The following is a 24,887-nucleotide window of genomic DNA, read 5'->3' as shown; positions in this document are numbered from 1 at the left end:
GCCCAGGGTCTGTCCACTACAGCTCCCTGAGTTACCTCCAGGGGCCGGAATCAGCTACCAGAACCTGGAGAGAGTGACGCTGGGGCTGCATCCCGGAGACCCTCAGCCAGACCTGGACCCTGGGTCTCCAGGATTCCCAGACACTCCCCGGCCAGCCCTGGGCATTGATTACATCAGCACTGAGCAAACACAGCATGGACGAGACACTGACGTCTGAGAGATCAGGTGACTGACGCTCCTGGCCAGAGCCAGGCCCCGCTCTGTTCTGTTCAGGGCCCTGTCCTGCGGCCATCTCCACAGCATGCGACTGCCTGGGCAGGCTGCACCATGTGGCTCTGCCAACACGCTGCCCTGCAGCAAGGTCTGTCCTGGGGAAGCCGCGTGGGAGGCGGCCTGGATACCAGCTGGTGGGGGCATGGAGCACATGCATCAGCACAGTGCTGCCTTCAAGGCGATTTAGCATCTGGAAACAAACAACCTTGGTCCATGCACAGCACCCCAGGATGGGAATGGGGAAGCAGGGTGGGAGTGATGGTGAATGGGAGGGGGATGAAATGCCAGGAACCCATGTGCTGCCTGCCCTGGTAGCTGTGGGTTATTGACAATCCTCAAGGTGAGTCCCGGTGTGGAACAACCCATTTCACTGGCCTCGTTGGGACCCAGCTGGCCAGAGGCGCAAGGGCAGCCGCCCCCAGGACACCTCCCCCAGTGAGACGCCCCCACGGCAGTGCCCTCAGCAGGGGCCTGCACTGGGCTCCTCTCAGCTGCTCACTTACGTGCCAGAGCTTGAACGTGCGCGTGGTCCACTCGTCAGCGCTGCTCTGGGAGAGCAGGTCCACGCGGATGTGTCCGTAGGAGACCGGAGACAACTCTGAGGGCCAGTAGTGATCACACAGCACCTGGAGGCAAGGCAGGGCGTGGGGACAGGGAAACCAGCACAGGGAGAGAGACTGGTGCCCACACAAGACAGCAGCAGCCACTGGAGAGATGGGCCTGGCTGAAACTCCCCAGCTCAGCATGCTCCAACTCCAGGCTGGGGCTTTGGGCCACATCTCGTCTTCCACGGGGGGAGCAGAACCTGGGCACGGAGGCAAATGCAGCATGGGCTAGTGGTTTGGCATCTGCTCCCCACTGCGTGTCTTTGGGCAGCTCATTTCCCCTCACGGTGCCTCAGTTTCCTCTTTGGTAGGATGGGGCCAGGGCCAGCATCCTCCATGCCGAAGAGCTGTGTGGGTTCATTAGTGCCCATGCACAGTGCTCGTCTCACAGTTAAGTTATTGTCTGCACCTAGATATTAGGTAATGGGCACTCTAGAAATACCTAATGGAGACAGACGTCGCCTGGCCGGGTGCCCACACATCCAGCACTGCCACTGCCCCTTCACCCTGCCCTCCAGGCCTCTCGCTATTACGTTGCTGGGCCCAGCACGGCTGCATGAATGAAGCCGCATTTGCATCTGGCTGTGGGGAAGGCCCCTCCTCGCACCAGCAGCGCGCGCCCGGCACCAGCCCTACCCGTCCGTTCTCCATGCCCACTGTCAGCATGATGATGTTGCAGACGCTTTGCTCCCACACCAGCCTCCAGAAATCCTCAATGGTTTTCTTCAGTGGCCCCTGGGTGACGATGAACTCCTGTGGGGAGGCGTAGCCCTGGGGCAGAGACCAGACAGCCAGAGTCAGCTCGGGCCAGAGGCTGTGAGATCCCGGATTTGGGGATGAGTAGACTTGAAATTAGACGAAGGTTTCTAACCATCAGAGGAGTGAAGTTCTGGAACAGCCTTCCAAAGGGAGTATGCAGGCAAAAGACATATCTGGCTTCAAGACTAAGCTTGATAAGTTTATGGAGGGGATGGTATGATGGGATAGCCTAATTTTGGAAATTAATTAGTCTTTGACTATTAGCGGTAAATATGCCCAATGGCCTGTGATGGGATGTTAGGTGGGGTGGGATCTGAGTTAGTACAGATAATTCTTTCCTGGGTGTCTGGCTGGGTTTAGCTGATTGCCATATTTAGGGTCAGGAAGGAATTTTCCTCCAGGGCAGATTGGCAGAAGCCCTGGGGGGTTTTTCGCCTTCCTCTGCAGCGTGGGGCATGGGTCACGGGTCACTTGCTGGAAGATTCTCTGCACCTTGAAGTCTTTAAACTATGATTTGAGGACTTCAATGGCTCAGACACAGGTTTGATACAGGAGTGGGTGGGTGAGATTCTGTGGCCTGCGTTGTGTAGGTCAGACTAGATGATCATAATGGTCCCTTCTGACCTTAAAGTCTATGATTCTATGACCTGCTGAGTCTCTCCAGGAGAGGGCCAGGTGCCCATTGACCTCAGCATTGGTGCCAGGATTGGCACACTCCCTGGGCAGCAGATGGCAGCTGGGGGTTATTATAGGATGCCCTGGAAGAGTGTTTCCCCCTCACTGTCATGAGAGAAATTATACTCCTGAACCCCCCTCGAACCTCCCAGTGTGACCCTGCGAGGAGAAGCATCTGACCCCAGACTCATGGGGTCCTTGCACCTGCCTCTAAAGCAGCTGCTGTGGCTGCCATTGGAGAGAAGAGATGACTATGGACCCTGGTTCTGATCCAGTCTGGCCATTCCTGTTTACTGCCTTTGACACATGCATGCAACACGCATACATGGGCCCACACGCTCCCGGGCATGCTGGGTGCCCCCCTCCGTTACCTGGGGCAGTCCCCTGGATGGGGGCTGGGGGGCCAGGTCCAGCATCAGTCAAGTGCAGCGGTACAGATTAGGAGGAGAAAGAGGAGACAGACAGATCAGGCCGTGCATCCAGAGAGGCTGCGAGTGAGAGTATCCTCAACTGGCAGAGCAGCAGCTGTGACCACGCCCCCATGCACAAACGCGGGGGCCACACACATGATCACACACTTCACAGTCCCCCATCTCCAACACTTTCCACCTGCGCCAGCTCCAGTGCCATCTGCCAGCCAGCCCCAGATGTTAATGGGACCAAGATCCTCTTGTGACCGAGCCCCCTGCATGTTCCAGCTATGCTCCCCTTGTGTGTGAGAGTTCCCAGGGGGCTGTGGTGGGGGAGGCAAGCAGGCACTCACAGGGATGTAGTTGGCGTTGATGTAGTCAGAGTGGGGCTCCTCCCCCAGCAGGCTCAGCCTGACTCTTGAGTGGTCGTCTGCAAGAAACCAAACAATGATCACTCCCTGCGCTGCACCTCGCCGAGCCAGACCCCAGTCCCCCGGGGAGCCTGGCTCAGGGGTAGCATGCTCTGCTGCCTTCTTGGGTCCTTCTTCTTTTCCAGCTGGGCACAAGGAGGTCGGAACCCTTGTGGCAGGCAGGAAGCAATCCCAGGCCCCTTTGGCCTACACCCCTTGCTCTACCCAGGAGGGTCTGCCAGGCCTGTGGGTTGGGTTAGGCCCTTCCCACCAAGGTCCCTTGGCCTGTCCTTCAAAGCTTATCTGTATTTTGGAGAACATCGCAGGTCACAGCAGCAAGGGAGAGGGCTGGCCCAGGCTAGGGTCCTGGGGCCAGCCCCACCTCTTTCCTGTCCATCATGCTCCAGGCAGCATCCTCGGACACCTGCTCCGTGCCTAGTGTGAGATGGCCAGTGCTGCTGAGATGCTGGGGAGGGGCCATCACACCTTTCAAGAGGCAAATCATGGCCAGCAAGACAGAGAGGAGGAGTACCTCCATGGGGCCGTTCTGGTTCATGGGTCTGAAAGGGTACGCCCCAGGGGTTGCTGGGTCTCAGACTCATGGGGGAAGTGGGCTCATGTGTAATGTTCAGCTGTAGAAGCAACGGAGCCAGTGTGGGGCGGTGCACTCAGCAGTGCCCAACGAACTCGGGAAGAGCTCCTGGCCTGACCCAGCCTCTCCCAGCTCTGTGCACCTGAGACCCAAGAACCTCTCAGTGTCCACTGGCAAGGGGGCTCCTGGACTGTCCTGATTCTGCTATGGACCGTCTGGTCATGTAAGGATTTAAATGAAACCCAGGGTCACACTGGTCATTGTTAATGCTGTGAAATGTATGCCCAGATACTAGATAAGGATTTATGTACGTCTACTGCACATATGTTTCTAGAGTCTGTATCACAGCAGAGGTGGAGACCCAGGCATCCTGTCAGACAAGGGATGTTTAGTCTCCTGCCCCTCTGTTGAAATGTACATTAAGTATTGTCTCATTCACAATGGGTCCACCATCCCCTGTCTAAGCTGAACGCAGATGAAGGATTGCCTGAATGTCAGAAAGCAACTAACAGGTAGAGAAACACAGCAGGGGAAGAGAACCTTATCTGGAGATACACTTCAAAGGTTCGCTAGACTATTTTTGGGGAACAAAGACCCCATCATCCTGCCCCTAGGACGTAAATGGGCAGCATGTTTACATTCATGAAAACGGGATCACAACCAGCCTGGATCGAAGATGCTTGCAGATGGCTTTGGGTGAGACACTTCATCAGACAGGAGGTGAGTCTGTTAATTAAATTTAGTCGCTAGAAAGCGAGTGATGATTTTGTTTTATATGTCACCTTTTGTTTCCCTTATCGTTACTAACTATCCCTTGACTCTTGAGTCTTTGGTAATACACGTATCCTTGTTTGCACTAGCAGTGTATCTCAGTGCTGTGATATTGAGCCAGGTGCTGATCCTGCACTGAATCACAGAAGCTGGCATGTGCACTGTTCCCTTGGGGACAGCAGACCTGGTGAGTCTATGAATGTTCAGTAGATAAGGGCTGGGCACTACAGGGGAATGTTTCAAAGGGGCCCGGAGACTGGAGTGCACCTGTTAACCTGCCAGGCAGTCAGGGTTGGCAGAGCCCAGAGGAGAGGGCTTGGGTGGTGCTAGGGAGCTTACACCCGGTTAAGTCCAAACAAGACTCCCTCATACTGGAAGCTGGGGGTAACAAGGAGACTCTCAGTCCTGGGCACCCCGAGAAATTTCACAACACCCCTCTCTCCTCCGGCACACTGGGCTGTGTGTGTGTCAGTGTTAATGACATGGACACAAGGTGAGATGGGAGTTGGCCCTGGCCTGGAGGTCTTCTCAGCCTCCCATGGGGTAGTATGCCTCAAAGGGCTGGGGTGGGAGTCTGCCCTGAGCTCCGCCCCCAGGAATAGTACAGGGACAACACAAGTGATGGAAGGCTAGATGGGGTCAGGGAGCAGCCCCCTGTTGCTTGCAGCTCCCCCTGCTGGCAAATGACAACTCCACTGCCCCTGCTGTTCTGTGCCTTATGCCGTGGTCAAAACTTGGGGATCACTGGAAGGAGGAGGGGACTAAGAAAGGGGGCCATTCAAGTTAAAAGCATCAGTGAGATCTGAGATGGGATGGGAGACCTAGCCCTGCCCTGTCTCACCAGGCCACCTCGGGAATAACTGTGGGATCAGTGATTGTGGGTACCCCACCAGAGACGCCGTAACCAGGCCTGATTCTCAGAGAGGCTGAGCACCCAGAGCTCCAGCAAACCAAAGGGATCTGTAGGGGCTCAACACCTCTGAAAACCAGGTCCTGGGTGTCTCAACCTGGCACCCAAAATTATAAACCCTATCTTTTATATAGCACCTTTTCACCAGCACCACTCACCACCATTATCCCCAATTTACAGATGGGGAAACTGAGGCATGGGAGATGACATGATCCTGCTTTATCCAATAGGCCATGCTGCCTCCCACATTTGGCCACTCTGGAAATGGCTCCTGAAGCTTTCTGTGCCTTTGGTGTCCCTGGGTGTGGCAAGGAGATGATAACCCCCGTGCCTCTGAGGTGGGGGCTTGGCTAGTGTCCCCCCAAGATCCTGGGATGGAAGGTGCCAGGGAAGGGCAGACGGGGAGGGAGGGAGACATAGGGGCTGGGCCCCTGAACTTACAGGGCAGCACGTGGGGGTATCTGTTCTTGGACACGTTAGCTGGACATTCCGCTTCCACCTTAGGCTGCTCCTTCCCTACCTCCTTCAGCTCCTGCAGGGCACAAGGAGAAACCCAGTGAGCCTCTTTGGGACAGATGGGCTGGGGTGGGGAGGGCCAGCCGGGAGGCCCCCCAGCAAAAGTCTCCGCAGCCCCAGCTTGCCACACACAGCCAATGGGTCTCCATGGCGTTTTGAGAGGCAGAGATTGTTTGGGCTCCTGGGGCCACATTTGGCTTTCACAGCGACATGGATCAGGAGCAGCCTGATGAAGACCCCCCAGGGTACAGCCCGGGAGGGGCAGAGGAGAACTAGGCCAAAGACCCACTCAGGAGAGTTCAGCAGCAAATCCCCCGGCTCCTGGGACTCCAGAGGGCAGCCTTAGTCAGACCTTCCTGTAAAAGTGGCCCAGCACCTGTGACTTTGTGCGCCAGACTCGGGGGCAATGGAGGTGGCACCGGTAACAGCGGCAGTGTAGACGTGGCCACACGGGCTGCTGACCCAAGTGTACACCCACACTCCCCAGCAGGCTTGTTCTCCGGTTGCCAGCCCGGGCCACCACGCCTTCACTACTGTTGTTACCTACACTAGCTAGAACAGAGCTGGGGCGGGCATGCCAAGCCACGCTACAATCAGACCTCCATTTGCAGTGTAGACTTAGCTGCTTTTCCTGCTACGTCCCCTCCCCACCCCCTTTGATGTGCAATTGTACCCAACGAACACCAGGGCCACCCAGAGGATTCAGGGGGCCTGAGGCAAAGCAATTTTGGGGTCCCCTTCCATAAAAAAATTGCAATACTATATTCTCGTGAGGGCCCTTGCAGGGCCCAGGCAAATTGCCCCACTTGCTCCCCCGCCACGGGTGGCCCTGGGAAAAATAAACCCTCCGCATCTCGGCACAAACCCAGTTTTAGGAAAACTTCTTTACAAGGTATCACTGGTTCTCAGCATCAGCTAGTGCTAAAAGGCATAAAGCTCATTAAAAGGGTTGGACAAATATTTTCAGTCAAAACTTTTTTTGGATCAAAAACTAGGGGTTTTTAAAAAGCAGAAAAAAATCACGGACAATGTCTGCTTTCCTTCAAAATTTGTTGTGTTTTTTTTTTAATTGAAAAGGTGAAATTAGTCTGCCAAAACTGAATATGATTTGGGGTTTCAGAAGTGTGTGGCCAAATATTTGCTGCTTGCTGTGTTTGATTGTTTAAAGAAACAATAAAAAAAATTCTGCTTAAAAAAAATCCAAAACTTTTGAACCACCTCAGCTTGTGACCAAACGCCTGAGCCCAGCCAGTCAGAGATTTTTCCAGGTTCCTGATACTCTGCTGGCTTCCTTGACTCATATCTGTCTCCATAACTTTGGGTTCATTTAGCTTAGAACATAAGAATGGCCATACTGGGTCAAACCAAAGGTCCATCCAGCCCAGTATCCTGTCTACCAACAATGGCCAATCCCAAGTGCCCCAGAGAGAGTAAACCTAACAGGTAATGATCAAGTGATCTCTCTCCTGCCATCCATCTCCACCCTCTGACAAACAGAGGCTATGGACACCATTCCTTACCCATCCTGGCTAATAGCCTTTAATGGACTTAACCTCCATGCATTTATCTGTTTCCTAGAGACTGGCTCCATGAGGTCCCTCACAAACTGGAGATGGTTACTGTGGGTTTGTCTTTAGTATAGCTCATGTACATACTCCACGAACTGAGCATTTGAGTTTGTTCCAGAATCTGGGATGAGCCTATGTTGTGAAAACTGAAATGCTCAAAATAGCACATGCATGTGAATGGACACAGGGTGCTAAAATTAAATTAACCCAGGGGTTCTCAAACTGGGGGTTGGGACCCCTCAGGGGGTCACGAGATTATTACTGGGGGTCGCGAGCTATCAGCCTCCACCTCAAACTCCGCTTTGCCTCCAGCATTTATAATAGTGTTAAATATATAAAAAAAGTGTTTTCCATTTATAAGGGGATGGCGGGGTGTCGCACTCAGAGGTTTGCTGTGTGAAAGGGGTCACCAGGACAAAAGTTTGAGAACCACTGAATTAACCCCTCTGAAGCCTCAGGGAATGCGGGGGTGGGGGGGTGTCTCCCTTGGTAGGGTTGGGAAGGAGGTAGGTGGTATAGGATATTGCTCTTCTCATGTGATCCCTCCCCCAGTGGCTAATTTTAAATGAAACTACCCTCCCCTGACATGAATCTCCCTATGGCACTGAAATTAAATATAGACTCTAATTTGGCATTTGAGAAGTGAAAGGGATGGTAGCCCTAATGGAAAAGCTAACAGCTTGACTCTTCTGCAAGCCTCAAACTGCTGAATGAGCTTTAGGGTAGGGAAGGCTGTGCATCCCAAACAGCCTGGCCCTGCCCCCTATCTGACCCCCACCCACTTCCTGCCCCCCAACTGCCCACCCCCCTCAGAATCCCTGACCCATCCTGCTCCTTGCCCCCTCACCATCCCCCAGAGACCCCACCACCCCCACCCCGGGACCCCACCCCTGCTCCCTGTCCCCTGACTGCCCCAACCCCTATCCACCCCCCCGCTGAATTCTGACAGACCCCGAACACCCACAATCCAGCCCTCCCATTCCCTGTCCCCTGACCGCCCCAACCTCTGCCCCTCCCTGTCCCTTGACTGTCCCCGGGACTCCCTGCCCCTTATCCAACCCCCCTGGCCCCGGCCTCTTACCTCCGGCTCCCGCCTCTCCCGGAGCCTCAGTGCGTCGCATCCAACAGCGTCCCTGAATAGCGGTGCAGCGTGTCTCCGGCGGGGCCTGAGCTCCTCCCCTCTCAGAGCCTCGTGGTAAGGGGGCGGGGCTGCGAGCTCCAGCGGGGCCTGAGTTCCCAGCCCCGCACCCTTACCATGCGGCTCTGAGCAGGGCGGAGCTCAGGCCCCGCGGGAGACACGCTGCAGCTGTTCAGGGAAGCTCCTGGATGTGCTGAGGCTCCAGGAGAGGGACGGGGTCGGGGTCAGGCCGGGAGCCTCATACGTTCTCTTGTGGACCCCTGCGGAGCCCGGGGCCTGGGGCAAATTGCCCCATTTGCCCCCCCCCCCACCGGGCGGCCCTGACAAATGCTAAACAGCTTGGTGATTTCCCCAACGTCCACGTGACACTGCCGGTGCGTCTACACTGCCAGCGTCCCCAGGAGCACGCTCTCCTTGCATGCGACACTCACTTCAAAGTCCTGGAAGAAGCCGTGGTTGGCGTTTGCTGTCTTCGCCTCGTAATACTGCTTGAAGCTCTGGATGGGGATCAGCCGGTGGACATTTCTGCAGGAGATAAAATTGTGCCCTTGGCGATGGGAGAAAACGCCACCCTGGAGAGGAATTATTTCGAGGGAGTCCTATGGCCTGGGTTATGCAGGAGGTCAGCCCAGATGATCTGGCCTTAGAATCTCTGAACCCCAAACCTAATGACCTGTGACACCTCGGTCCCCTGTGCCATCTCGCACTGGGACGTCCACAGAACGGTGGCAGTCAGCCTGTCCCACCTCCTGTGAGAGGGGTTCCTCCCAGCCCCTAGGCTGCAGGCCGGTATGGACGTTTGCACTCCCAGCTAATGGGGATTCTCTTTTCACCCAAGGAGTAGTGCAGAGTCCCCAGTCCATGGAGGGGCCTGGCCTTCGTTCTGTGTTAGCGCACTGGTTACTAAGCACTGGATGCATTTCAGGGCGATGAAGGCTGTGACGGAACTTGGCAACACGGGAATCTGCCCAGAGGCGGCTGGGGCTTGGCAGTACAGCTACCAGTGACTTAGATAATGAAGGGTTAGCAAGTGAGCAGCGTGGCACTTGCTGGCACTTTAAAAAGAGACCCAATGGACCAGATTGGCAGGGGCCCGGGTTCTGGAGCAGCCTACACTATGAGAACATAAGAACGGCTGTATCGGATCAGACCAAAGGTCCATCTAGCCCAGTATCTGTCTACTGACAGTGGCCAATGCCAGGTGCCCCTGAAGGAGTGAACCTAACAGGCAATGATCCAAGTGATCTCTCTCCTGCCATCCATCTCCATCCTCTGACGAACAGAGGCTAGGGACACCATTCCTTACCCCATCCTGGCTAAGAGCCATTAATGGACTTAACAACCATGAATTTATCCAGTTCTCTTTTAAACACTGTTAAAGTCCTAGCCTTCACAACCTCCTCAGGTAAGGAGTTCCACAGGTTGACTGTGCGCTGTGTGAAGAAGAACTTCCTTTTATTTGTTTTAAACCTGCTGCCAATTAATTTCATTTGGTGACCCCTAGTTCTTGTATTATGGGAATAAGTAAATAACTTTTCCTAATCCACTTTCTCCACATCACTCATGATTTTATATACCTCTATCATATCCCCCTTAGTCTCCTCTTTCCCACGCTCCCTTTGTGGCCTATCGTGGAGCGCTAGCATGTGGGTAGGCAAGGAGACACCCTGAGTCCCAGACACCCAGCTTTGGGAGCAGCATACTCACCTCAAGCTATACGTGGTCATTTCTTGCGATAAGTTACTCTTCTTGGTTCTGAAAGGAAAGCACAGGGGATGTCACCCGTCCTGGCAGCACTGAGGCTGGGGCCAAGCGCCCTGTTTAGCAGCAGGAGGGTCTGTGAGAGGGCAGGGCTCCCTCCCGCTTACACACATGACTCGGGGAACTTTTCAGTGGATTCATCACACCCAACAGCTCACACTTGCTATGCTGGACCTGCCCACCCCTTTTGATATACATCTGGTCAGCTCCTTGTTCGGTTAACACCAATCGCATTGTCTTCGTTCTCAGCAGCTTTTCCTACCACTTCCCAGGCCCACCCTGGATCTCATCCCTTGGGAGACGGGCCTCCCTTACCTTTTCGATCGGACCCGCTTCCAGTAGACCCATCCGAAAATCGCGCCAAGTGTCAGGAGAAAGCCCGCAACAATCCCAGCCACGACTGGCACGGTAACAGGACTGGGGTCTGCGCCAGCTCCAGCTGCTGAAGGCAAAGACCATGGGGATTCTTTGCATGTATACTGTGCATTCCAAAAGATCCTGCCGGGCTCCACAAACTGACCCAGACACTCCTGCTGCGAGTCACCCACCCGTCTTCGCAGCCAGGATCGCCAGACATTGGGCTCACCGGGGAAGGAGGACCAAGTGGTTAGGGCACTAACTGAAGACTTGGCAGACCTGAATGCAAGTCCTGGCCCTGCCACTGACTTTCTGTGCAGACTTGGGCAAATCCCTTAGCTCAGTGGTTCAAAAACTTTTGTACTGGTGACCCCTTTCACATAGCAAGCCTCTGAGTGTGACCCCCCTAATAAATTAAAAACACTTTTTAAATATAATTAACACCACTATAAATGCTGGAGGCAAAGCAGGATTTGGGGTGAAGGCTGACAGCTTGCGACCCCCCCCCCAGGTAACAACCTCATGACCCCCTGAGGGGTCCCAACTCCCAGTTTGAGAACCCCTATCTCAGCTGCTCCATGCCTCAGTTTCCCATGTGTATAATGGGGTTGCTTGCCCTGCCCTGCCTTGCCTTACAACAGGGTGTGAGGCTCAATACAGTAAAGGCTGTGAAGCGCTTTGAGATCCACGGATGACAAGCAAGCACTAGGTATTATTATTAAATGTAATCTACACTTATGAGACTCCTTTCTGAGATTTTCTGCCCCTCCATTAGCAGCAATTAAGGAACTCCCCTAGCAGAGACAGCTAGAGGGGATAGCGAGTAACACCACTGCTGAAGCAGCATGAGGAACGGCCTTACCTGAAAACGCCGTGAAGGACACAGAAGGATCCACCGGGTCGTATTTGGTGAAAGCAGCAATGCTGAACCTATGGTAAAGCCAAGACCAGAGGTTAGTCCTAGCCACTCAGAGGAAACAGGATTGGCCTGACCCTGCCACTGGATTTCCAGCCTCATACAGAAAGAACGTGGTGCTGGGAAAATGGAAACCAGCAATGAGATGGTGCTTGTCTGGGCCAGCTGGGGAGATGGGTGCCAGGAAGGCAACACAGGAGCTGGTTTGTGATATTTTCCCCTTGGGAAAGTCTGATTTTCCTACAGGGAATTTTGAAATGTGGGTGGATGGAGAAGGTTTCCGGACATTCGTACATTTCCCAGCCTTTTCCTCGGAGCACCGCCCAGTGCAGCCACCTTGGTCCCACTGCGGCCCCCCTGGCGTATGTGTTTGGGGTGCGAGGGAGATGCTGCCCTGTTCTCACCAAATAGCCGTGCTCCCTTTCCCCCTCCACCCCCCCTTGTCTGCCAACATCCGCCAGAGCAGGGGTCCCCACCTGTAGTGAGCGTTTGCCTTCAGCTTCCCATTGCAGATCTCCCGGGACTGGCCACACTCATCCGTTCCCACCGGCACCAACCAGGTTTGGGGAGTGCTCCTCTTGTCTGGATGGAAAGGATTGGGGAGCAGCACAGCCACGTAGGAGTCCTCCTGTCCATAATAGTGATCATACCAGGTGCTGGACACAGTTTCCTGGGTGGGCCTTGACACTGGAGTTAAAGACACAAGCGTATCAGCAGCAGCTCCCACGCCTCGGCGGGGAACTGTGGCCATGGGTCTCAGCGGAGCCACCACGGGCGAGAAGTGGGCACTCACACGACTCGTTGCTGGTGACGATGATGGCATAGTACTCGATCCGGCCGTTCTCCTCGCTGAACATGTCGGGGGAGATGAGCACTCTGGAGCCAGGCTCGACCCGCGGGACGTCTGCTCGTACCGGCGGAGGCAGGACTGAAATGGAAACCCGGCCGGCCCAGGGGGGTTAGGGCTGGAGTTTGGCTTGGTCCTGAGCAGTTCCGCCCCCACAGCCCCAGTCCAGCAGCTTCGCTACAAACCAGTCCCAAGCCCCAGCCTCCACTCCATGTCCAGGGGCTCTGATCTCTGGAATAGGGCCTGCTAGCTAACCAGCAAACCTGATCTGGCAGCTCTTCCTGGGGGCTGTGGGGAGACCTACCCTCTGCTGACGTGTTGCAGACCAGAGTCACGGCCCGGCTCCTCAGCCCGTTCCTGCCCACTGCGCTCATGCTGATTCGGTACGAAGAGTCTGGCTCCAAACCCCACAGGCTGGTCTTGCTCCCGGGAGCGATCACCCGAGCCTCAGCCTGAGGGGGCCCCCCGGACAGCCTCTCTGCCGCCAGCTCGCAGGCCTCCACATCTCCAGCGGGGAAGGTCCAGCTCAGGGAAAAGCCCTTGGAGTCAGGCTGGCACTGCAGATCTTCCACTGGGTCAGGCACTGAGAAAGGAGAGACCCTGAGCTAGACAGACCCCACACGGGGTGGGGGCATTTCCAGCCCCGAACCAGGCCATGTGCCCCACAGCAGTTCCATGCCTGCACGGTGCCAAGGCACAAAGCTGGATACCTGGGCCTCGGGACCCCCGGCTTGCTGGCCTAGGGCTGGAGTGGCTTAGCCAGGGCCTTTGCAAGAGGGATGGTGAGGCTGGGCCAGGGTCGGGGGTCACGCGGGAGGCCAGGGGCCAGCATGGCTGTGCCCAGAGCCTGCAGGGGAGAGACATGTCACAGGAGGACCAGGCCAAGGAAGACTCTCTGTGGAGTCGGGTTTATTTCACAGGATGCCACCAGGCCATGTGGCTCCGTGTGGGCATCTCCCTCCAGTCACTAGCTCACTCCCCTCCCTGCCCTGCACATACCTGCTGCGCTCTCCAGCCCCTGCAGCCTCCCGTCCAGCACAGGCCCATACCCACCTATTGGCACCACCAAGATGCCCGTGCTGCTCCAGTAAGGCCCAGCCACGCAGCTCAGGGAAACTGAGTAATTTCTGCCTGGTACCAGCCCCTGGAAGAAGTGCTGGACTTGTCCCCCGGCCAGGGTGTGCCTCTGTGGTAGCGTGGTGTTCCCGGGACCCCGCAGCCACAGCTGGCAGTAATCCAGCTGGCTGGGGGCATGGCCCCAGGACACGGCCAGCACCGTGCGGCTCTCCCCGGGCACCGCAGAGAGATTCACTGGAACCAGAGGGGCTACGTTATAAAAACAATCCAAGGGAGAGAGAGTCATTTCCTGAGTCTGCCACATCGACCCCCAGCCCACCCCAGGGCAATACAGTCGGGGTATGGGAGACAATCCTTCTAGTCTTCATTTAAGGCAGATCTTTTATTTCTATGCTGCTATTCTTCACGTCTCAGATTGCCTGTGGGGACATTTTTGGACTCCTCTCTTTAATTAGTTTCCTAACTCTTTCAGATTTTACCTGTGAGATTATTTTCCTACCAGGAAGTGTCACCCTTTAAACGCTCATCTCGGCTGAAACACCCAGCTCCTCTCACCATCCTGAGCCAGAACAAAGGCAACGTGGATAAGCAATTAGCCCCTCTATCCAGCAGCTGGGAGGTATAATTCCCATGCAGGTAGACATACACGCACTAGCTCTGCTCAGGCTAGCGTGCTAAAAATAGCAGGGTGGCTGTGATACAATTCCCCACCCCCCCCACCCCCGGGTACTACTCAGGTAGCTAGCCAGAGCCACTGCCTGTGCTGCCATGGCCACGAGGCTATTTTTGGCACGCTGGCTCCTGCTGAGCTAGTGCATGTTCACCTGCCTGAGTTGGGTTCTGAACCCACTTAGGGGCTTTTGAAGCTGCCTAAATCTAGGCTCGGGCACCTAATGTTCAGCTGCTCTTGAATAGACTGATCTGGCTGCAGACAAAAAGTCCATCAGAACATTGGAAATGCACTGAAAGCTGAACCCGCTGTCTGCTAACACTGACGCCATTTTTTGTTTTGATGCCCCTGATTGGAAAGATTGGAACAAAGACACAGGTTTAGCTCTGGAGGATCCCACCCCTGCTGAAGTCTTGCAAAGTTCTTGGCCTCGTTGACACCTTGCAGGCGTGTGCTAGGGGCCTTTGGCTGAAACGGCCTGTCCCTGGCTGGGGAGGAGCAATGGCTTTGGGGCTGCGTTGTTACGATTAAAAGCGCTCGCTGCAGATGGTGTAAGGCCCTGAAAGCAAAGGATGCTGGGAAGCCCAGAATGCCTGACCAAAGAGAGCAATCCCGGGCTGCAGGCTCTCCACTGGCTGCTCCCTAGCCAGGACTTTGGGGTCCTCAGGCTCCCCCCTAGCTTCCTAAACCAGATCCCAATCCCACCTCCTCCAGGGTGCCTGTAGCCCGCAAGCTGTCACGCAGCAGCACTAGCTACTCCCCCGCCCCAGCCTGCTGCTCCGTGTGCACAACCCCACCCAGCTCTGCAGCATTGTATCTCATGCACCGGGCAAAGGCGCTGGGACTCCTAACACTCACTCGTCCAGTCGCTGATGTTCCCAGCGAATGTCCGGTAGGGCCCAGCCACAGAAGCCACCTCCAGCAAATACTTGTGTCCTGGAGCCAGGCCTGAGAAGGTGAACTTGTGGGCATCCTTCCCCACAGACGCATTTGCTGCCACCGTGCCTGCTTGAGCGTGGTACAGGGTCAGCGTGTAGCCATCTCGCTCCCCGGCGGCTGCTCCCCAGGATGCGCTCAGCCTGTCGGGGTACCCCTGGTTTGTCAGGTACACATTAGGGGGTGCCAAAGGGTCTGGGGAAACACCGGGAGAGACCATGAAAGCCGCATGCACTAGCAGGGGTTTGTCAGCCATCCAGGCCTGGCTCTGTCATCATTAGCTAAATGCACATGGCTTTAACTGCCTTCTTGACTCATGTCCCACCAAGGGATGGGGGGTGACACGTTCCCAGTTCAGGTTTAGGGCAGAGGATTCCCATTTCCTTTCCCCCACCAGGCCCAGGTGCTATTGATTCTGAGATCAGGTCCATGCAGCGATCCCTGTGGAGACATGATGCAGCCATGTCCCATGGGGGACGTGCACAGGCAGCCCTGACCCTTCCCAGATGTGTTTGTACCAATGGGGAAGAGTTTATCGCGGCTCCCAGATGTCTCAGTGTAGCGATAGACTGCACCCTTCGGCACCGCCCTGTGTAGAGGGCAGGGGGTGCTGTGCCAAGATCCCCAGGAAAAGATTGTGCCCCACTTACAACCCCCCCCCCACCCCTTTTGCAGCAGGGCGTACTCTGATGCAGCCCTTCTCAGGATGCAATATGATCCCCGCCCCACCACTGCTGGGGAGGCAGCCCCAGTCCATGCCTGCCCACGCCCCATGTGCTCCCAGACAGCATTAATGGGTGCCCCACAAGCCTGGAGCTCAGCCCAAGAGGGTTTAACACAGCTGTACTGGGGAGTGTGCCATGGGGTTCACTCCCCCTTACCACCTTGTGCTGTTAGATCTGGCCAGGTGTAGCCCAGGGCATCTGCTGATTGAGCTTCAGTGTCAAACTGATGCCAAACTGGCAGCAAAATCCCCAGGGAGCCTCCCGCACCAAGAAATCAGCTACATGCCCGGCTCTGAGCGCAGGCGCCAATGCCACCTCGCACCAGCCCAAAGAACTGTGTGCACTGGATCCAGGGTCCTGCTGCGACTTAGCCTTCAAATCACAGCTCAACATGGCCAAAGCGCGAGGCCCCAAGACCACAGCTATGTAATGGCAGGCGACAGCGCGGTCCCTAAGGCAGAGTGGGAAGCGGAAATGGGCCAGGGGGAGGGCACAGATGGCACCGCCTGGCAGAGAGGACTCAGGACGCAGCAGGATGACAGGGACAAGGGGAGCTGATTGTGTGTGTCTATCGGCAGGTGTAATTCTGTTAATGGTTTGGGGTCTCAAGCTGCTTTTTAGAGGATTATGGGTAAAATATTCATAAACACCCAGGGGACTTAGGAGCCTAAGACCCAGTGACTCTTCCTGAGTCTTGGGCCCCTCAGGCACATCTGACCCTAAATCTCTCCTGCTCCCCTCTCAGTGCATTTGGAAATGGCCACAGTTCTATTAGCAAGGGCCAGATCCTTCCCAGTGCGGGTCAACTCAAAGATTGGCCAAACAGGCATCAGGGGTCTCATGTCCATTGTGTCTCAAGGAATCCCAGTTAGATTAGTTCAGTTTATACATATAAAGATGCTTTTCTCTAACGACCAGCCCGTCACACTCAGCCTGAGAGCTGAGAGTCAAGCCGAACTCTCTCCTCCATGCACATCATCCTCAGAAACTCAGACGCAGGTGAGCAGAGTTATAGGTGTAACCTGTGACTGAGACATAATCCTGTATACTCATCAACTGGCTCCTGGTTACTGGGGAGGAGGCATGAGATGGAAAGAACCCAGCTTGACTCTCAGATCCCAGGCTGAGTGGGCAGGGCTGGCTGTTAGGGGAAACCAAAAACCATTTGCTTGTGAAACTGAGTGGATTTGATACAGAAATCAGTGAAAGACAATAACCCCAGGGCTCATTTTACAGAATCGATTTCCAGAGTAGACACAGGTTCGATCCGTCATGGCCACTAAGTATGAGGTCATACCCCAATCCTCCAACGGGGTGAGTCTCAGCTTACTCAGCCTGAATTCGCTGAGCAGATGCCCCCTGGTTCTAGGTTCACCTCCAGCTCCCACATAGCTGCGGAGCCAAAGCACATATGGTTCGGGTGACACGTCACAGGATCCAGAGGGAACTGGGAACTCACTGATCAATGCCAGAGACCATCTCTGGGATTCACAGCTGGGAAGGGTGGATCAGTTCTGCTTGGCTCCCAGGGCTGTGAACTCACAGATGCTTTGCTGACAGCTGCTGGGGAACCCGTCTAAGGCTCGGATTGGCTCACTATGAAAATCCCGCTACTCACATGTCCAGTCGCTGACGTTCCCCATGGACATCCCATAGGGCCCAGCCGTGGAAGCCAGCTCCAGCAGGTACTGGCTTCCTGGGGCCAGGTTCATGAAGGTGAAATTGTGGGTGTTGTTCCCAACAGAGACCCTCGCTGCCACAACACCTGATCCCACGTGGTACAGGGTCAGCGTGTAGCCGTCCCGGCCCCCTGCTGCGGCTCCCCAGGATGCGGTCAGCCTGTTGGGGTGCCCCTGATTTGTCAGGGACATGTTAGGGGGTGCCAGAGGATCTAGGGAAACATCAGATCTTATATCACAAACGTGGCAGAGTGAATGGGATCCTCAGCATGACAGACAGTGCACTGCGTGGTATGTGCATCCTGAGGGTAAGGGGGGGCCCTGCTGTCACACACCCCTCCCCCCACTGACACACTTCCCCCCACTCCTCCGTCTGCACACCATGCACTGCTGCTACTTTGCCATCTGCCCCTGTTGTGACAGCCTGTGACCCACGAACTTCTGAACACCAGCTGGCAAGAGGGTTACAGGAATCTCCTGATTCTGGTCTGTACATTCTGGTTCCCCAAAGACTGTCAGGTGAAGTTTGAAATGAAAGCTGGTGTCACTCTGCTCACCGCCATCATTGTGAAAGGTCAGCACAGATGCTATGTGAGGAGTTATGTATACATCGGAAATCTGCTCTGAAACGCTGTATCAAGGGATTAGTCACCAGCAAAGGAGGAAACCAGGCTGAGAAGGGTCTCTCTCTCTGTCGCAATGTGAATCAAGCACCCTAAGCTAACACAGCGGACACCCATTTACATACAAAGTCAACTGTTAAACAAAGAGCTGTGAAATCACCAGGAAAGGAGTACATGGGGAAAGCAAGCCGGTGTGTGTGTGTGCGTGTGCGTGTGTGAGCAAAGACAATGAACAGGGCGGGGGATATTTCTAGAAGGCAAAAGATAACACTCGGGCAACCTTCACTGAAGAACAGAAAGGACAGTGCTTTTCACTTCCCAAACGCAGGTCTCGGGCAGTCCTGGCTGGAAAGGCGGGAGAGAACTCTGGGTGAGCTAAAACGTCGACAGATTGGAGGTTACCTTGGTAGTTAAGTCTAGTCTCTAGAAAACGTGTTCTGATTTTGTTTGATATGCAGCCACTCATTTCCAATATCCTCATTCACTAGCCCTTGAACCTTTAGTCTCTGTACCCACTACAGCTTAGCATGTGCATGAGCAGGCAGGTGTCCATATGTGCACGTCTGTGTAAGTGGACGTGAGTGAGCGTGTGCACATCCACCTGCGCATCCATCTGTGTGATTGGGCACGTCAGGGCAGGCATGTTCTGTCCGTGTGCACGCACCTATGTGAGTGCATCTCTCTGTGTCCTTGGGCACGTGGATGTGTCTATCTGGTGTGTGTCTGTGTGAGTGTGTATGTGTGTGTGCACACCGGTGTGCGCACACTTCTCCCCATGGGAACGGGGCAGTGCGCAGGGGAGGGTAGCCCACCTCCCCTTAGTCCAGGGGTGGGAAAACTTTTTGGCCCAAGGGCCACATCTGGGTATGGAAATTGTATGGCGGGCCATGAATGCTCACAAAATTGGGGTTGGGGTGCAGGAGGGGGTGAAGGCTCTGACAGGGGGTGCGTGCTGCAGGGGGGCCCCTGGGGATGAGGGATTTGGGGTGTAGGAGGGTGCTTCAGGCTGGGACCGAGGGGTTCGGAGGGCGGGAGGGGGATCAGGGCTGGGGGTTGGGGTGAGAAAGGGGCTCAGGGGTTTAGGCTCCAGGCAGCGCTTACCTCAAGCAGCTCCTGGAAGCAGCGGCATGTCCCCATTCCCACTCCTACGCGGAGGTGTAGCCAGGCGGCTCTGCATGCCGCCCCATCCGCAGGTGCCGCCCCTGCAGCTCCCATTGGCTGCAGTTCCCGGTAAATGGGAGCTGTGGGAGGTGGCGCTTGGGGCAGGGGAAAGCGCACAGAGACCCCTGGCTGCCCCTAAACATAGGAGCCAAGGGGTACACGCCGTTGCTTCTGGGAGATGCGCAGATCCACAGCACATGCATGCAGAGCCACAGAACATGCAGAATGGCCCCAGACCCTGCTCCCCGGCTGGAGCTCGAGGGCTGCATTACATCAGCTCGCAGGCCGGATGTGGCCCGGGGGCCATAGTTTACCCACCCCTGCCTTAGCCACTGATGTCACGGGTTGGCATCTGAGCACCTGGCAGCACTCAGCAGGGTCCCAGATGCTGTTCTGCGCTTGCAAGGGCCTCCTGCTCCATTCACAAGCAGTGCCCCCTTGATGCATCCCCCCTTTACAACCCCAGCACTCACAGGTCCAGTCGCTGACGTTGGCTGCGGCCGCCCTGTAGGGCCCGGCGATGGAGACCACCTCCAGCGAGTGCCTGTATCCTGGGGCCAGCTCTGTGAAGGTGAAATTGTGGGCGTCCTCCCCAGCGATGGCCCTGGCTGCCACCACACCCGATCCTGCGTGGTATAGGGTCAACACGTAGCCCTCACGGCCCCCGGCGGCTGCTCTCCAGGATGTGCTCAGCCTGTCGGGGTGCCCCTGGTTTGCCACATGCACGGCCAGAGGGGCCAGAGGGTCTGGGGGTGAAACCAAACATTTCAGGGTATGGCGCCTGCAGCTGTAGACCGCCCAGCCCAGCCTCATAGCCAGGGCCTGCCAGGAGAGAGCCGGGCACGTCTGAGCTGAGCTGGGGCCCCTGATCTGCCCCACCGGGCTCTGTTGGGGCTGGCGGGAAGATGCTGATGGCCTCGGCTCTCTCACAGAACCACCTCGCCACCACTGGAGCTTCTGAGCCAGCCTCGACTGGGACTCCCCAATCTCCTCCTGCCCTGCCCCAGCCTTCCTCTTGGATTCCCCAGGCCCATGAGATCTGGCCACATTCCCAGCAGAGACTGCTCAAGCTGGATGTAGTGGGAAGACGTTGAGTGAAGGGTGTTGCCGGGGGAGGGGGAAATCCAGCTGGCTGGGATCAGAACGGTCCCTGCTTTGGTGTGGGATGATCTGCAAGGACCTAAAGGGCTTGCCCATCCCCCACACAACTCCAGTCCCGATCCAAGGCATCGGGAGCTCACAGCCTGGAGCATGGGGTACAGGCAGGGAAGGCAGGCTGCCCCCGAGACCCCTCTGGGATGTTGGGCACGATCCTGTGTCCCGGCGCAGTGCAGGAGGGGAGCAGGGACAGAGCTGTAGGACTGGTAGAGCAGCTCCTGTGCCCTGTCCTGCCAGAATACAGGGAGAAGGCGTAAGGAAAACACTGGCAATATATTTACTGCTCCCAATGGCCGACCCCTTCGTGGAGGTGCCTCCCAGTACCAGGCAGGATTGGATGGCTTCCCCCAGGTCCATGGGCAGATGGAGTGGAAGTGGCACGCGGGACTGGATGGAGACACGACTCTGGGAGGAGATGGGTCTCCCCAAGCCAAGGCTGTGATGGGGGCCCCTGGCTGCAGGGTGAGGCACTCACGTGTCCAGTGGGTGAGGTTGGGGGTGCTAGAGTGGTAAGGCCCTGCCGTGGTGCTCACTCCCACGCTGTAGCGGGTGCCCGGGGTCAGGCTCTGGAAGGTGTGGTTCCTAGCACCCCAGGGGAGCAAGGTGTGGCCAACGTGCCTGCCGGAGGAGGCGTCGTACAGATCCACGGTGTAGCCTTCTCCTCCCCCCTCCGCCCCCGTCCAGGAGACCTGCAGGGCGGAGGCAGAGGGGCTGGCCAGGGTGAGGTTGGCAGGGGCCAGGGGGTCTGGAAAAGAAGGGGAGACACAGTCAGCCTCCGCTAGCAGAAGCAATCAAAGCTTCTGTCCCGCCTGCCCTTGCCAGGGGCACAGCCCATCCCAGCAGGCAGCCTCCTCTCATCTAGCAGGTGGGGGTGCTACCAAGCACTGGTCTCCAGCTTGCATCTCCCGAGAGCAGCATGCAACACAGACACCAGGGACCAAGCTGGCCACACGGCAGCTCCAAGGGGGGTGCTGGCCCGTGCAGCACAGAGGACAGCACCCCTGGGATCTGCAGCAGGGTAAGGGAGGAGGTGTGGGGGTCAGGGACTGGCCGCCAGGGATGGCAGGGTCAGAGTGGGGCCTGGCACCCGAAGGCCAAAGCAGGGATGCTGCAGTGGGGCTTGGCAGAGTGGGGATGTGTTGGGGGCTGTTCCCCAGGGGCGGCAGGGGAAGAGGGGTCCCTAGCAGGTTAGGATCAGAATGGGGGAGAGGGAGCCAGGCTCTGAGCAGGGCAGAGGGGGGCGTAGGGTCAGATCTGGGGGGTTGATCCTGGGCCCGTCATACTCACACGTCCATTGGGTGATGTTGACAGAGGAGGATTCGTAGGGACCTTTCACAGCAGTGACTTGTGCAGTGAATCTGCTGCCCGCTGCCAAGTGAGTCCAGGTGATGTTCTGAGCGTTGGGTCCCAGGGACTGAGCTGTCTCTATGCCCCAGGGTGCCAGGCTGTACAGAATAACCTGGTAGTGGTCCCTGCCCCCAGGGGGCTCGTCCCAGGCAGCACGCAGCACCGAGGAGCTGCCTGAGTTGGTGAGGCTCACATTGGCAGGAGCAGCTGGAACTGAAGGGCAAAGGCAGAGAAGGAGGAGTCAGGGCAAGAGGGAGCCACAAGGGAAGGGAAAATCCCACCGCTCGTGTGCAGCCATCTCTGAGGAGGATCCTGACACCCTTGCAACAGCCCACAGCAACAGCTTGGGACGTGATGAAGGATCCTGTGCAATTGAAAGGGCAGGGGGACGGAGGCAGACAGCAATTGTTCCCATAGAAATCTGGCCAGGAGATCAGCTTTTTATACATGATGCCAAAGCATGGCACCTGTGGCAGGACAACACCTCCAGCCCTGCACAGGGGCACCCTCCTCTCTAACGCCATCACCTCTCCAGTACTCCTGGCTGTTCTCCCCTCTGAGCCAGACTGAGACACTGCGAGCGCACACCCCGGCGGGCCAGCACCAGAGCAGGCAGGGTGCTCACCTGTGCAGCCGGTGACATTCTGGGGGTCAGAGCTGTAGGGTCCGGCGAGAGCGGAGATTCCAACGTGGTAGCAAGATCCCGGCGCCAGCCCCGCCAGGGAGACGTTGGTGCTGTCCTTCCCCACATTCACATGTCTCCCGGCTGCCAGGGAGCCCTCCTCATACACGCTGACCAGGTAGCCGTCTCTCTGTCCAGCAGGGGCCTCCCAGCGCACCGCCAGAGCAGAGGTGCTGCCCCCATTGGTCATGGCTGGGGACAGCGGCATCAGAGGGGCTAGCAGGAAGAAAGAGTGTCATGGGGCCCGTGGGGGCAAACACGGCACGTGCCCCGTGTCCTTACAGCAAGGGTAGGAAAGCCAGTGCCCCTGGCACTTCACAGCCAGACTAAGGCACGGTGGGTGCTCGAGATCTCAGCTCCTCACCCCGTTCCCGTTCCATGCGGCTGCACAGTGACGGTGACAGCCTAGGGTAATAGCACGTGTCTGACGGGGGTGAGGGCCAGAGGGCCCCATTCTCTGACTCCGTCCTGGGCAGCAAGGGCCTGGGGTTAGGGCAGAACGGCACCCCTCCCCCAGCCAAGACCCCCTTTCCCCCCGGGCCGTGCCCCTGCAGCCAGGTACCTGCTAGTGCCATGCTCCCCCAGGGGAGTGCTAAGAATCAGAGGGGTCAAGTCTGCTGAGCCCAGCCGCAAAAGTAAAGGGGACTTGGGGGGGCACTTCCCTGACCCAAACCAGCCCACCAGCAGGGGTTCGGCTTGGATCAGAGGCCTGGCTGAGATCCCCGGGATTCTGCCCAGTGTTGATATGGGTGAGCGGGTTAGTCTTGGGGGATGTGTACCCCAAAGCAGTGCCCTGTGGAAGCCCTGGTGTGGCGGCCGCCCTCTGGGCTGATGCAGCAGGGTCTGCACCAGGGACCTCTGGAGCTAAGAGCAGGAGCTGCTACAGCTTGAGCGAACGCTCTGGAGCCCAGGCCTGTAACAGACTCACACCCCCTGTGGCTCAATGGAGAGGGGGGCCCTTTAACACAGCAGGCGGCTACACCCACCCCACCAGGCCCATGCTATACCTGTGTAGCCAATGGCTGTCTGCGAGGAGGTGCGGTGGGGTCCGGCCTGCGAGACGATCTCCACCCGGTACCGCGCCCCGGGCACCAGGCCGTCCAAGTCGACGTGAGCAGCTCCGCGCTGTACGGACGTGTTCCTGATGATGGACTGAGACTCATCCGCGTAGAGCTGCACCCAGTGATCTCCTGCCCCGCCCGACTCCGTCCAGCCCACGTGCAGCTCCCAGGGGCTTGGCCCACGTGTCACACTCACGTTGGCCAGCGACACAGGGTCTGGGGAGGGGAAACAAAGGCAGGAAGATGCGTTAGATGGGGGGAAAGAAGAAAAACTGCCGTAGCTCATGGGGGTGCTGGGAGCCTGAATTCATCTGTATTGAAGGTGCCCAGATACTATGGTGACGGGCACCACAGAACCCAGGACCTTCCTATCTGCAGCACTTGGGCAAAAGGAGAAGCTCCATTCATTGGCAGCAGCAATAGCAGGCTGTTATCTAGCCAGGCAGTGTGTTACCCAAGCTGCTTGGGGCACAGTTCTGAGGTGCCCTGTGTACTTCCAGCACCACACATGGGGCTGGCATTGCCACGGAGGGCAGATAACTCTCAGCCCCGCATCCCCACAATGAGAACAGACAGACAGACACAGCTGGCCCCAGAAGCTGCCTCTCCTCCTCTTACATGTTCTCTGCTCCCTTCATGCCTGTTATAGCGCGATCCCCCTTGTCCATGCTAGGACCCCAGTTCCACCTGTGGATGCTGGAACTGGCAGGCAGGCCCCTCAAGGCCATCCCAGGCACTGAGGCTAATGCCAGGCCCCTAAATCCATATTAGGCACCCAATGATTTCCAGCAGCGCTGAGCGAACTCCTCTTCACCCATCCGCTTTGGCCTAGCAGTCTCTGTATCACAGACTTTAAGGCCAGAAGGGGCCATCGTGATCAGTTAGTCTGACCTCCTGAACGTTGCAGGCCACAGAATCTCACCCACCCGCTCCTGCAATGGACCCCTAGCCTCTGGCTGAGTTACTGATGTCCTCAAATCATGGTTTAAAGACTTTACAGAGAATCCACCACTGACACTAGTTTAAACCTGCAAGTGACCCGTGCCCCGTGCTGCAGAGGAAGGCGAAAAATACCCAGTGTCTCTGCCAATCTGAGACAGGGGAAAATTCCTTCTCGACCCCAAATACGGCGACCAGTCAAACTCTGAGCACGTGGGCAAGACCCAGCAGCCAGACACCCGAGAAAGATTTCTTTGAGCCCTCCCCATCTAGTGTCCCATCACCAGCCATTGGAGATATCTGCTGCTAGTGGTCATATCA

General features: G+C 56.7%; 1 protein-coding gene across 1 annotated transcript in view; it reads right to left on the bottom strand.

The window, feature by feature from the left end:
- LOC120405294 (receptor-type tyrosine-protein phosphatase V-like) overlaps window positions 1-24,887 on the bottom strand; it is a 70,726-nt gene that overhangs the window by 14,497 nt on the left and 31,342 nt on the right. Inside the window, exons 11-29 of the mRNA XM_039538803.1 lie at window positions 23,574-23,843; window positions 22,510-22,782; window positions 21,825-22,097; window positions 21,013-21,282; window positions 19,853-20,125; window positions 17,535-17,807; window positions 15,114-15,386; window positions 13,562-13,834; window positions 12,813-13,091; window positions 12,455-12,589; window positions 12,138-12,348; window positions 11,608-11,675; window positions 10,704-10,830; window positions 10,335-10,382; window positions 9,059-9,152; window positions 5,847-5,937; window positions 3,076-3,152; window positions 1,515-1,649; window positions 777-899 (exon numbers count right to left, since the gene is read on the bottom strand). Coding sequence (XP_039394737.1) covers window positions 777-899; window positions 1,515-1,649; window positions 3,076-3,152; window positions 5,847-5,937; window positions 9,059-9,152; window positions 10,335-10,382; window positions 10,704-10,830; window positions 11,608-11,675; window positions 12,138-12,348; window positions 12,455-12,589; window positions 12,813-13,091; window positions 13,562-13,834; window positions 15,114-15,386; window positions 17,535-17,807; window positions 19,853-20,125; window positions 21,013-21,282; window positions 21,825-22,097; window positions 22,510-22,782; window positions 23,574-23,843 — 3,566 coding nt within the window. The remainder of the gene's footprint in view (window positions 1-776; window positions 900-1,514; window positions 1,650-3,075; window positions 3,153-5,846; window positions 5,938-9,058; window positions 9,153-10,334; window positions 10,383-10,703; window positions 10,831-11,607; window positions 11,676-12,137; window positions 12,349-12,454; window positions 12,590-12,812; window positions 13,092-13,561; window positions 13,835-15,113; window positions 15,387-17,534; window positions 17,808-19,852; window positions 20,126-21,012; window positions 21,283-21,824; window positions 22,098-22,509; window positions 22,783-23,573; window positions 23,844-24,887) is intronic.

This window comes from Mauremys reevesii, linkage group 4, assembly GCF_016161935.1.
Source record: "Mauremys reevesii isolate NIE-2019 linkage group 4, ASM1616193v1, whole genome shotgun sequence".
NCBI classification, from domain to species: domain Eukaryota; kingdom Metazoa; phylum Chordata; order Testudines; family Geoemydidae; genus Mauremys; species Mauremys reevesii.
The sequence above is the reverse complement of the archived record's forward strand: the minus strand, read 5'-3'. Positions and strand labels throughout refer to the sequence as shown.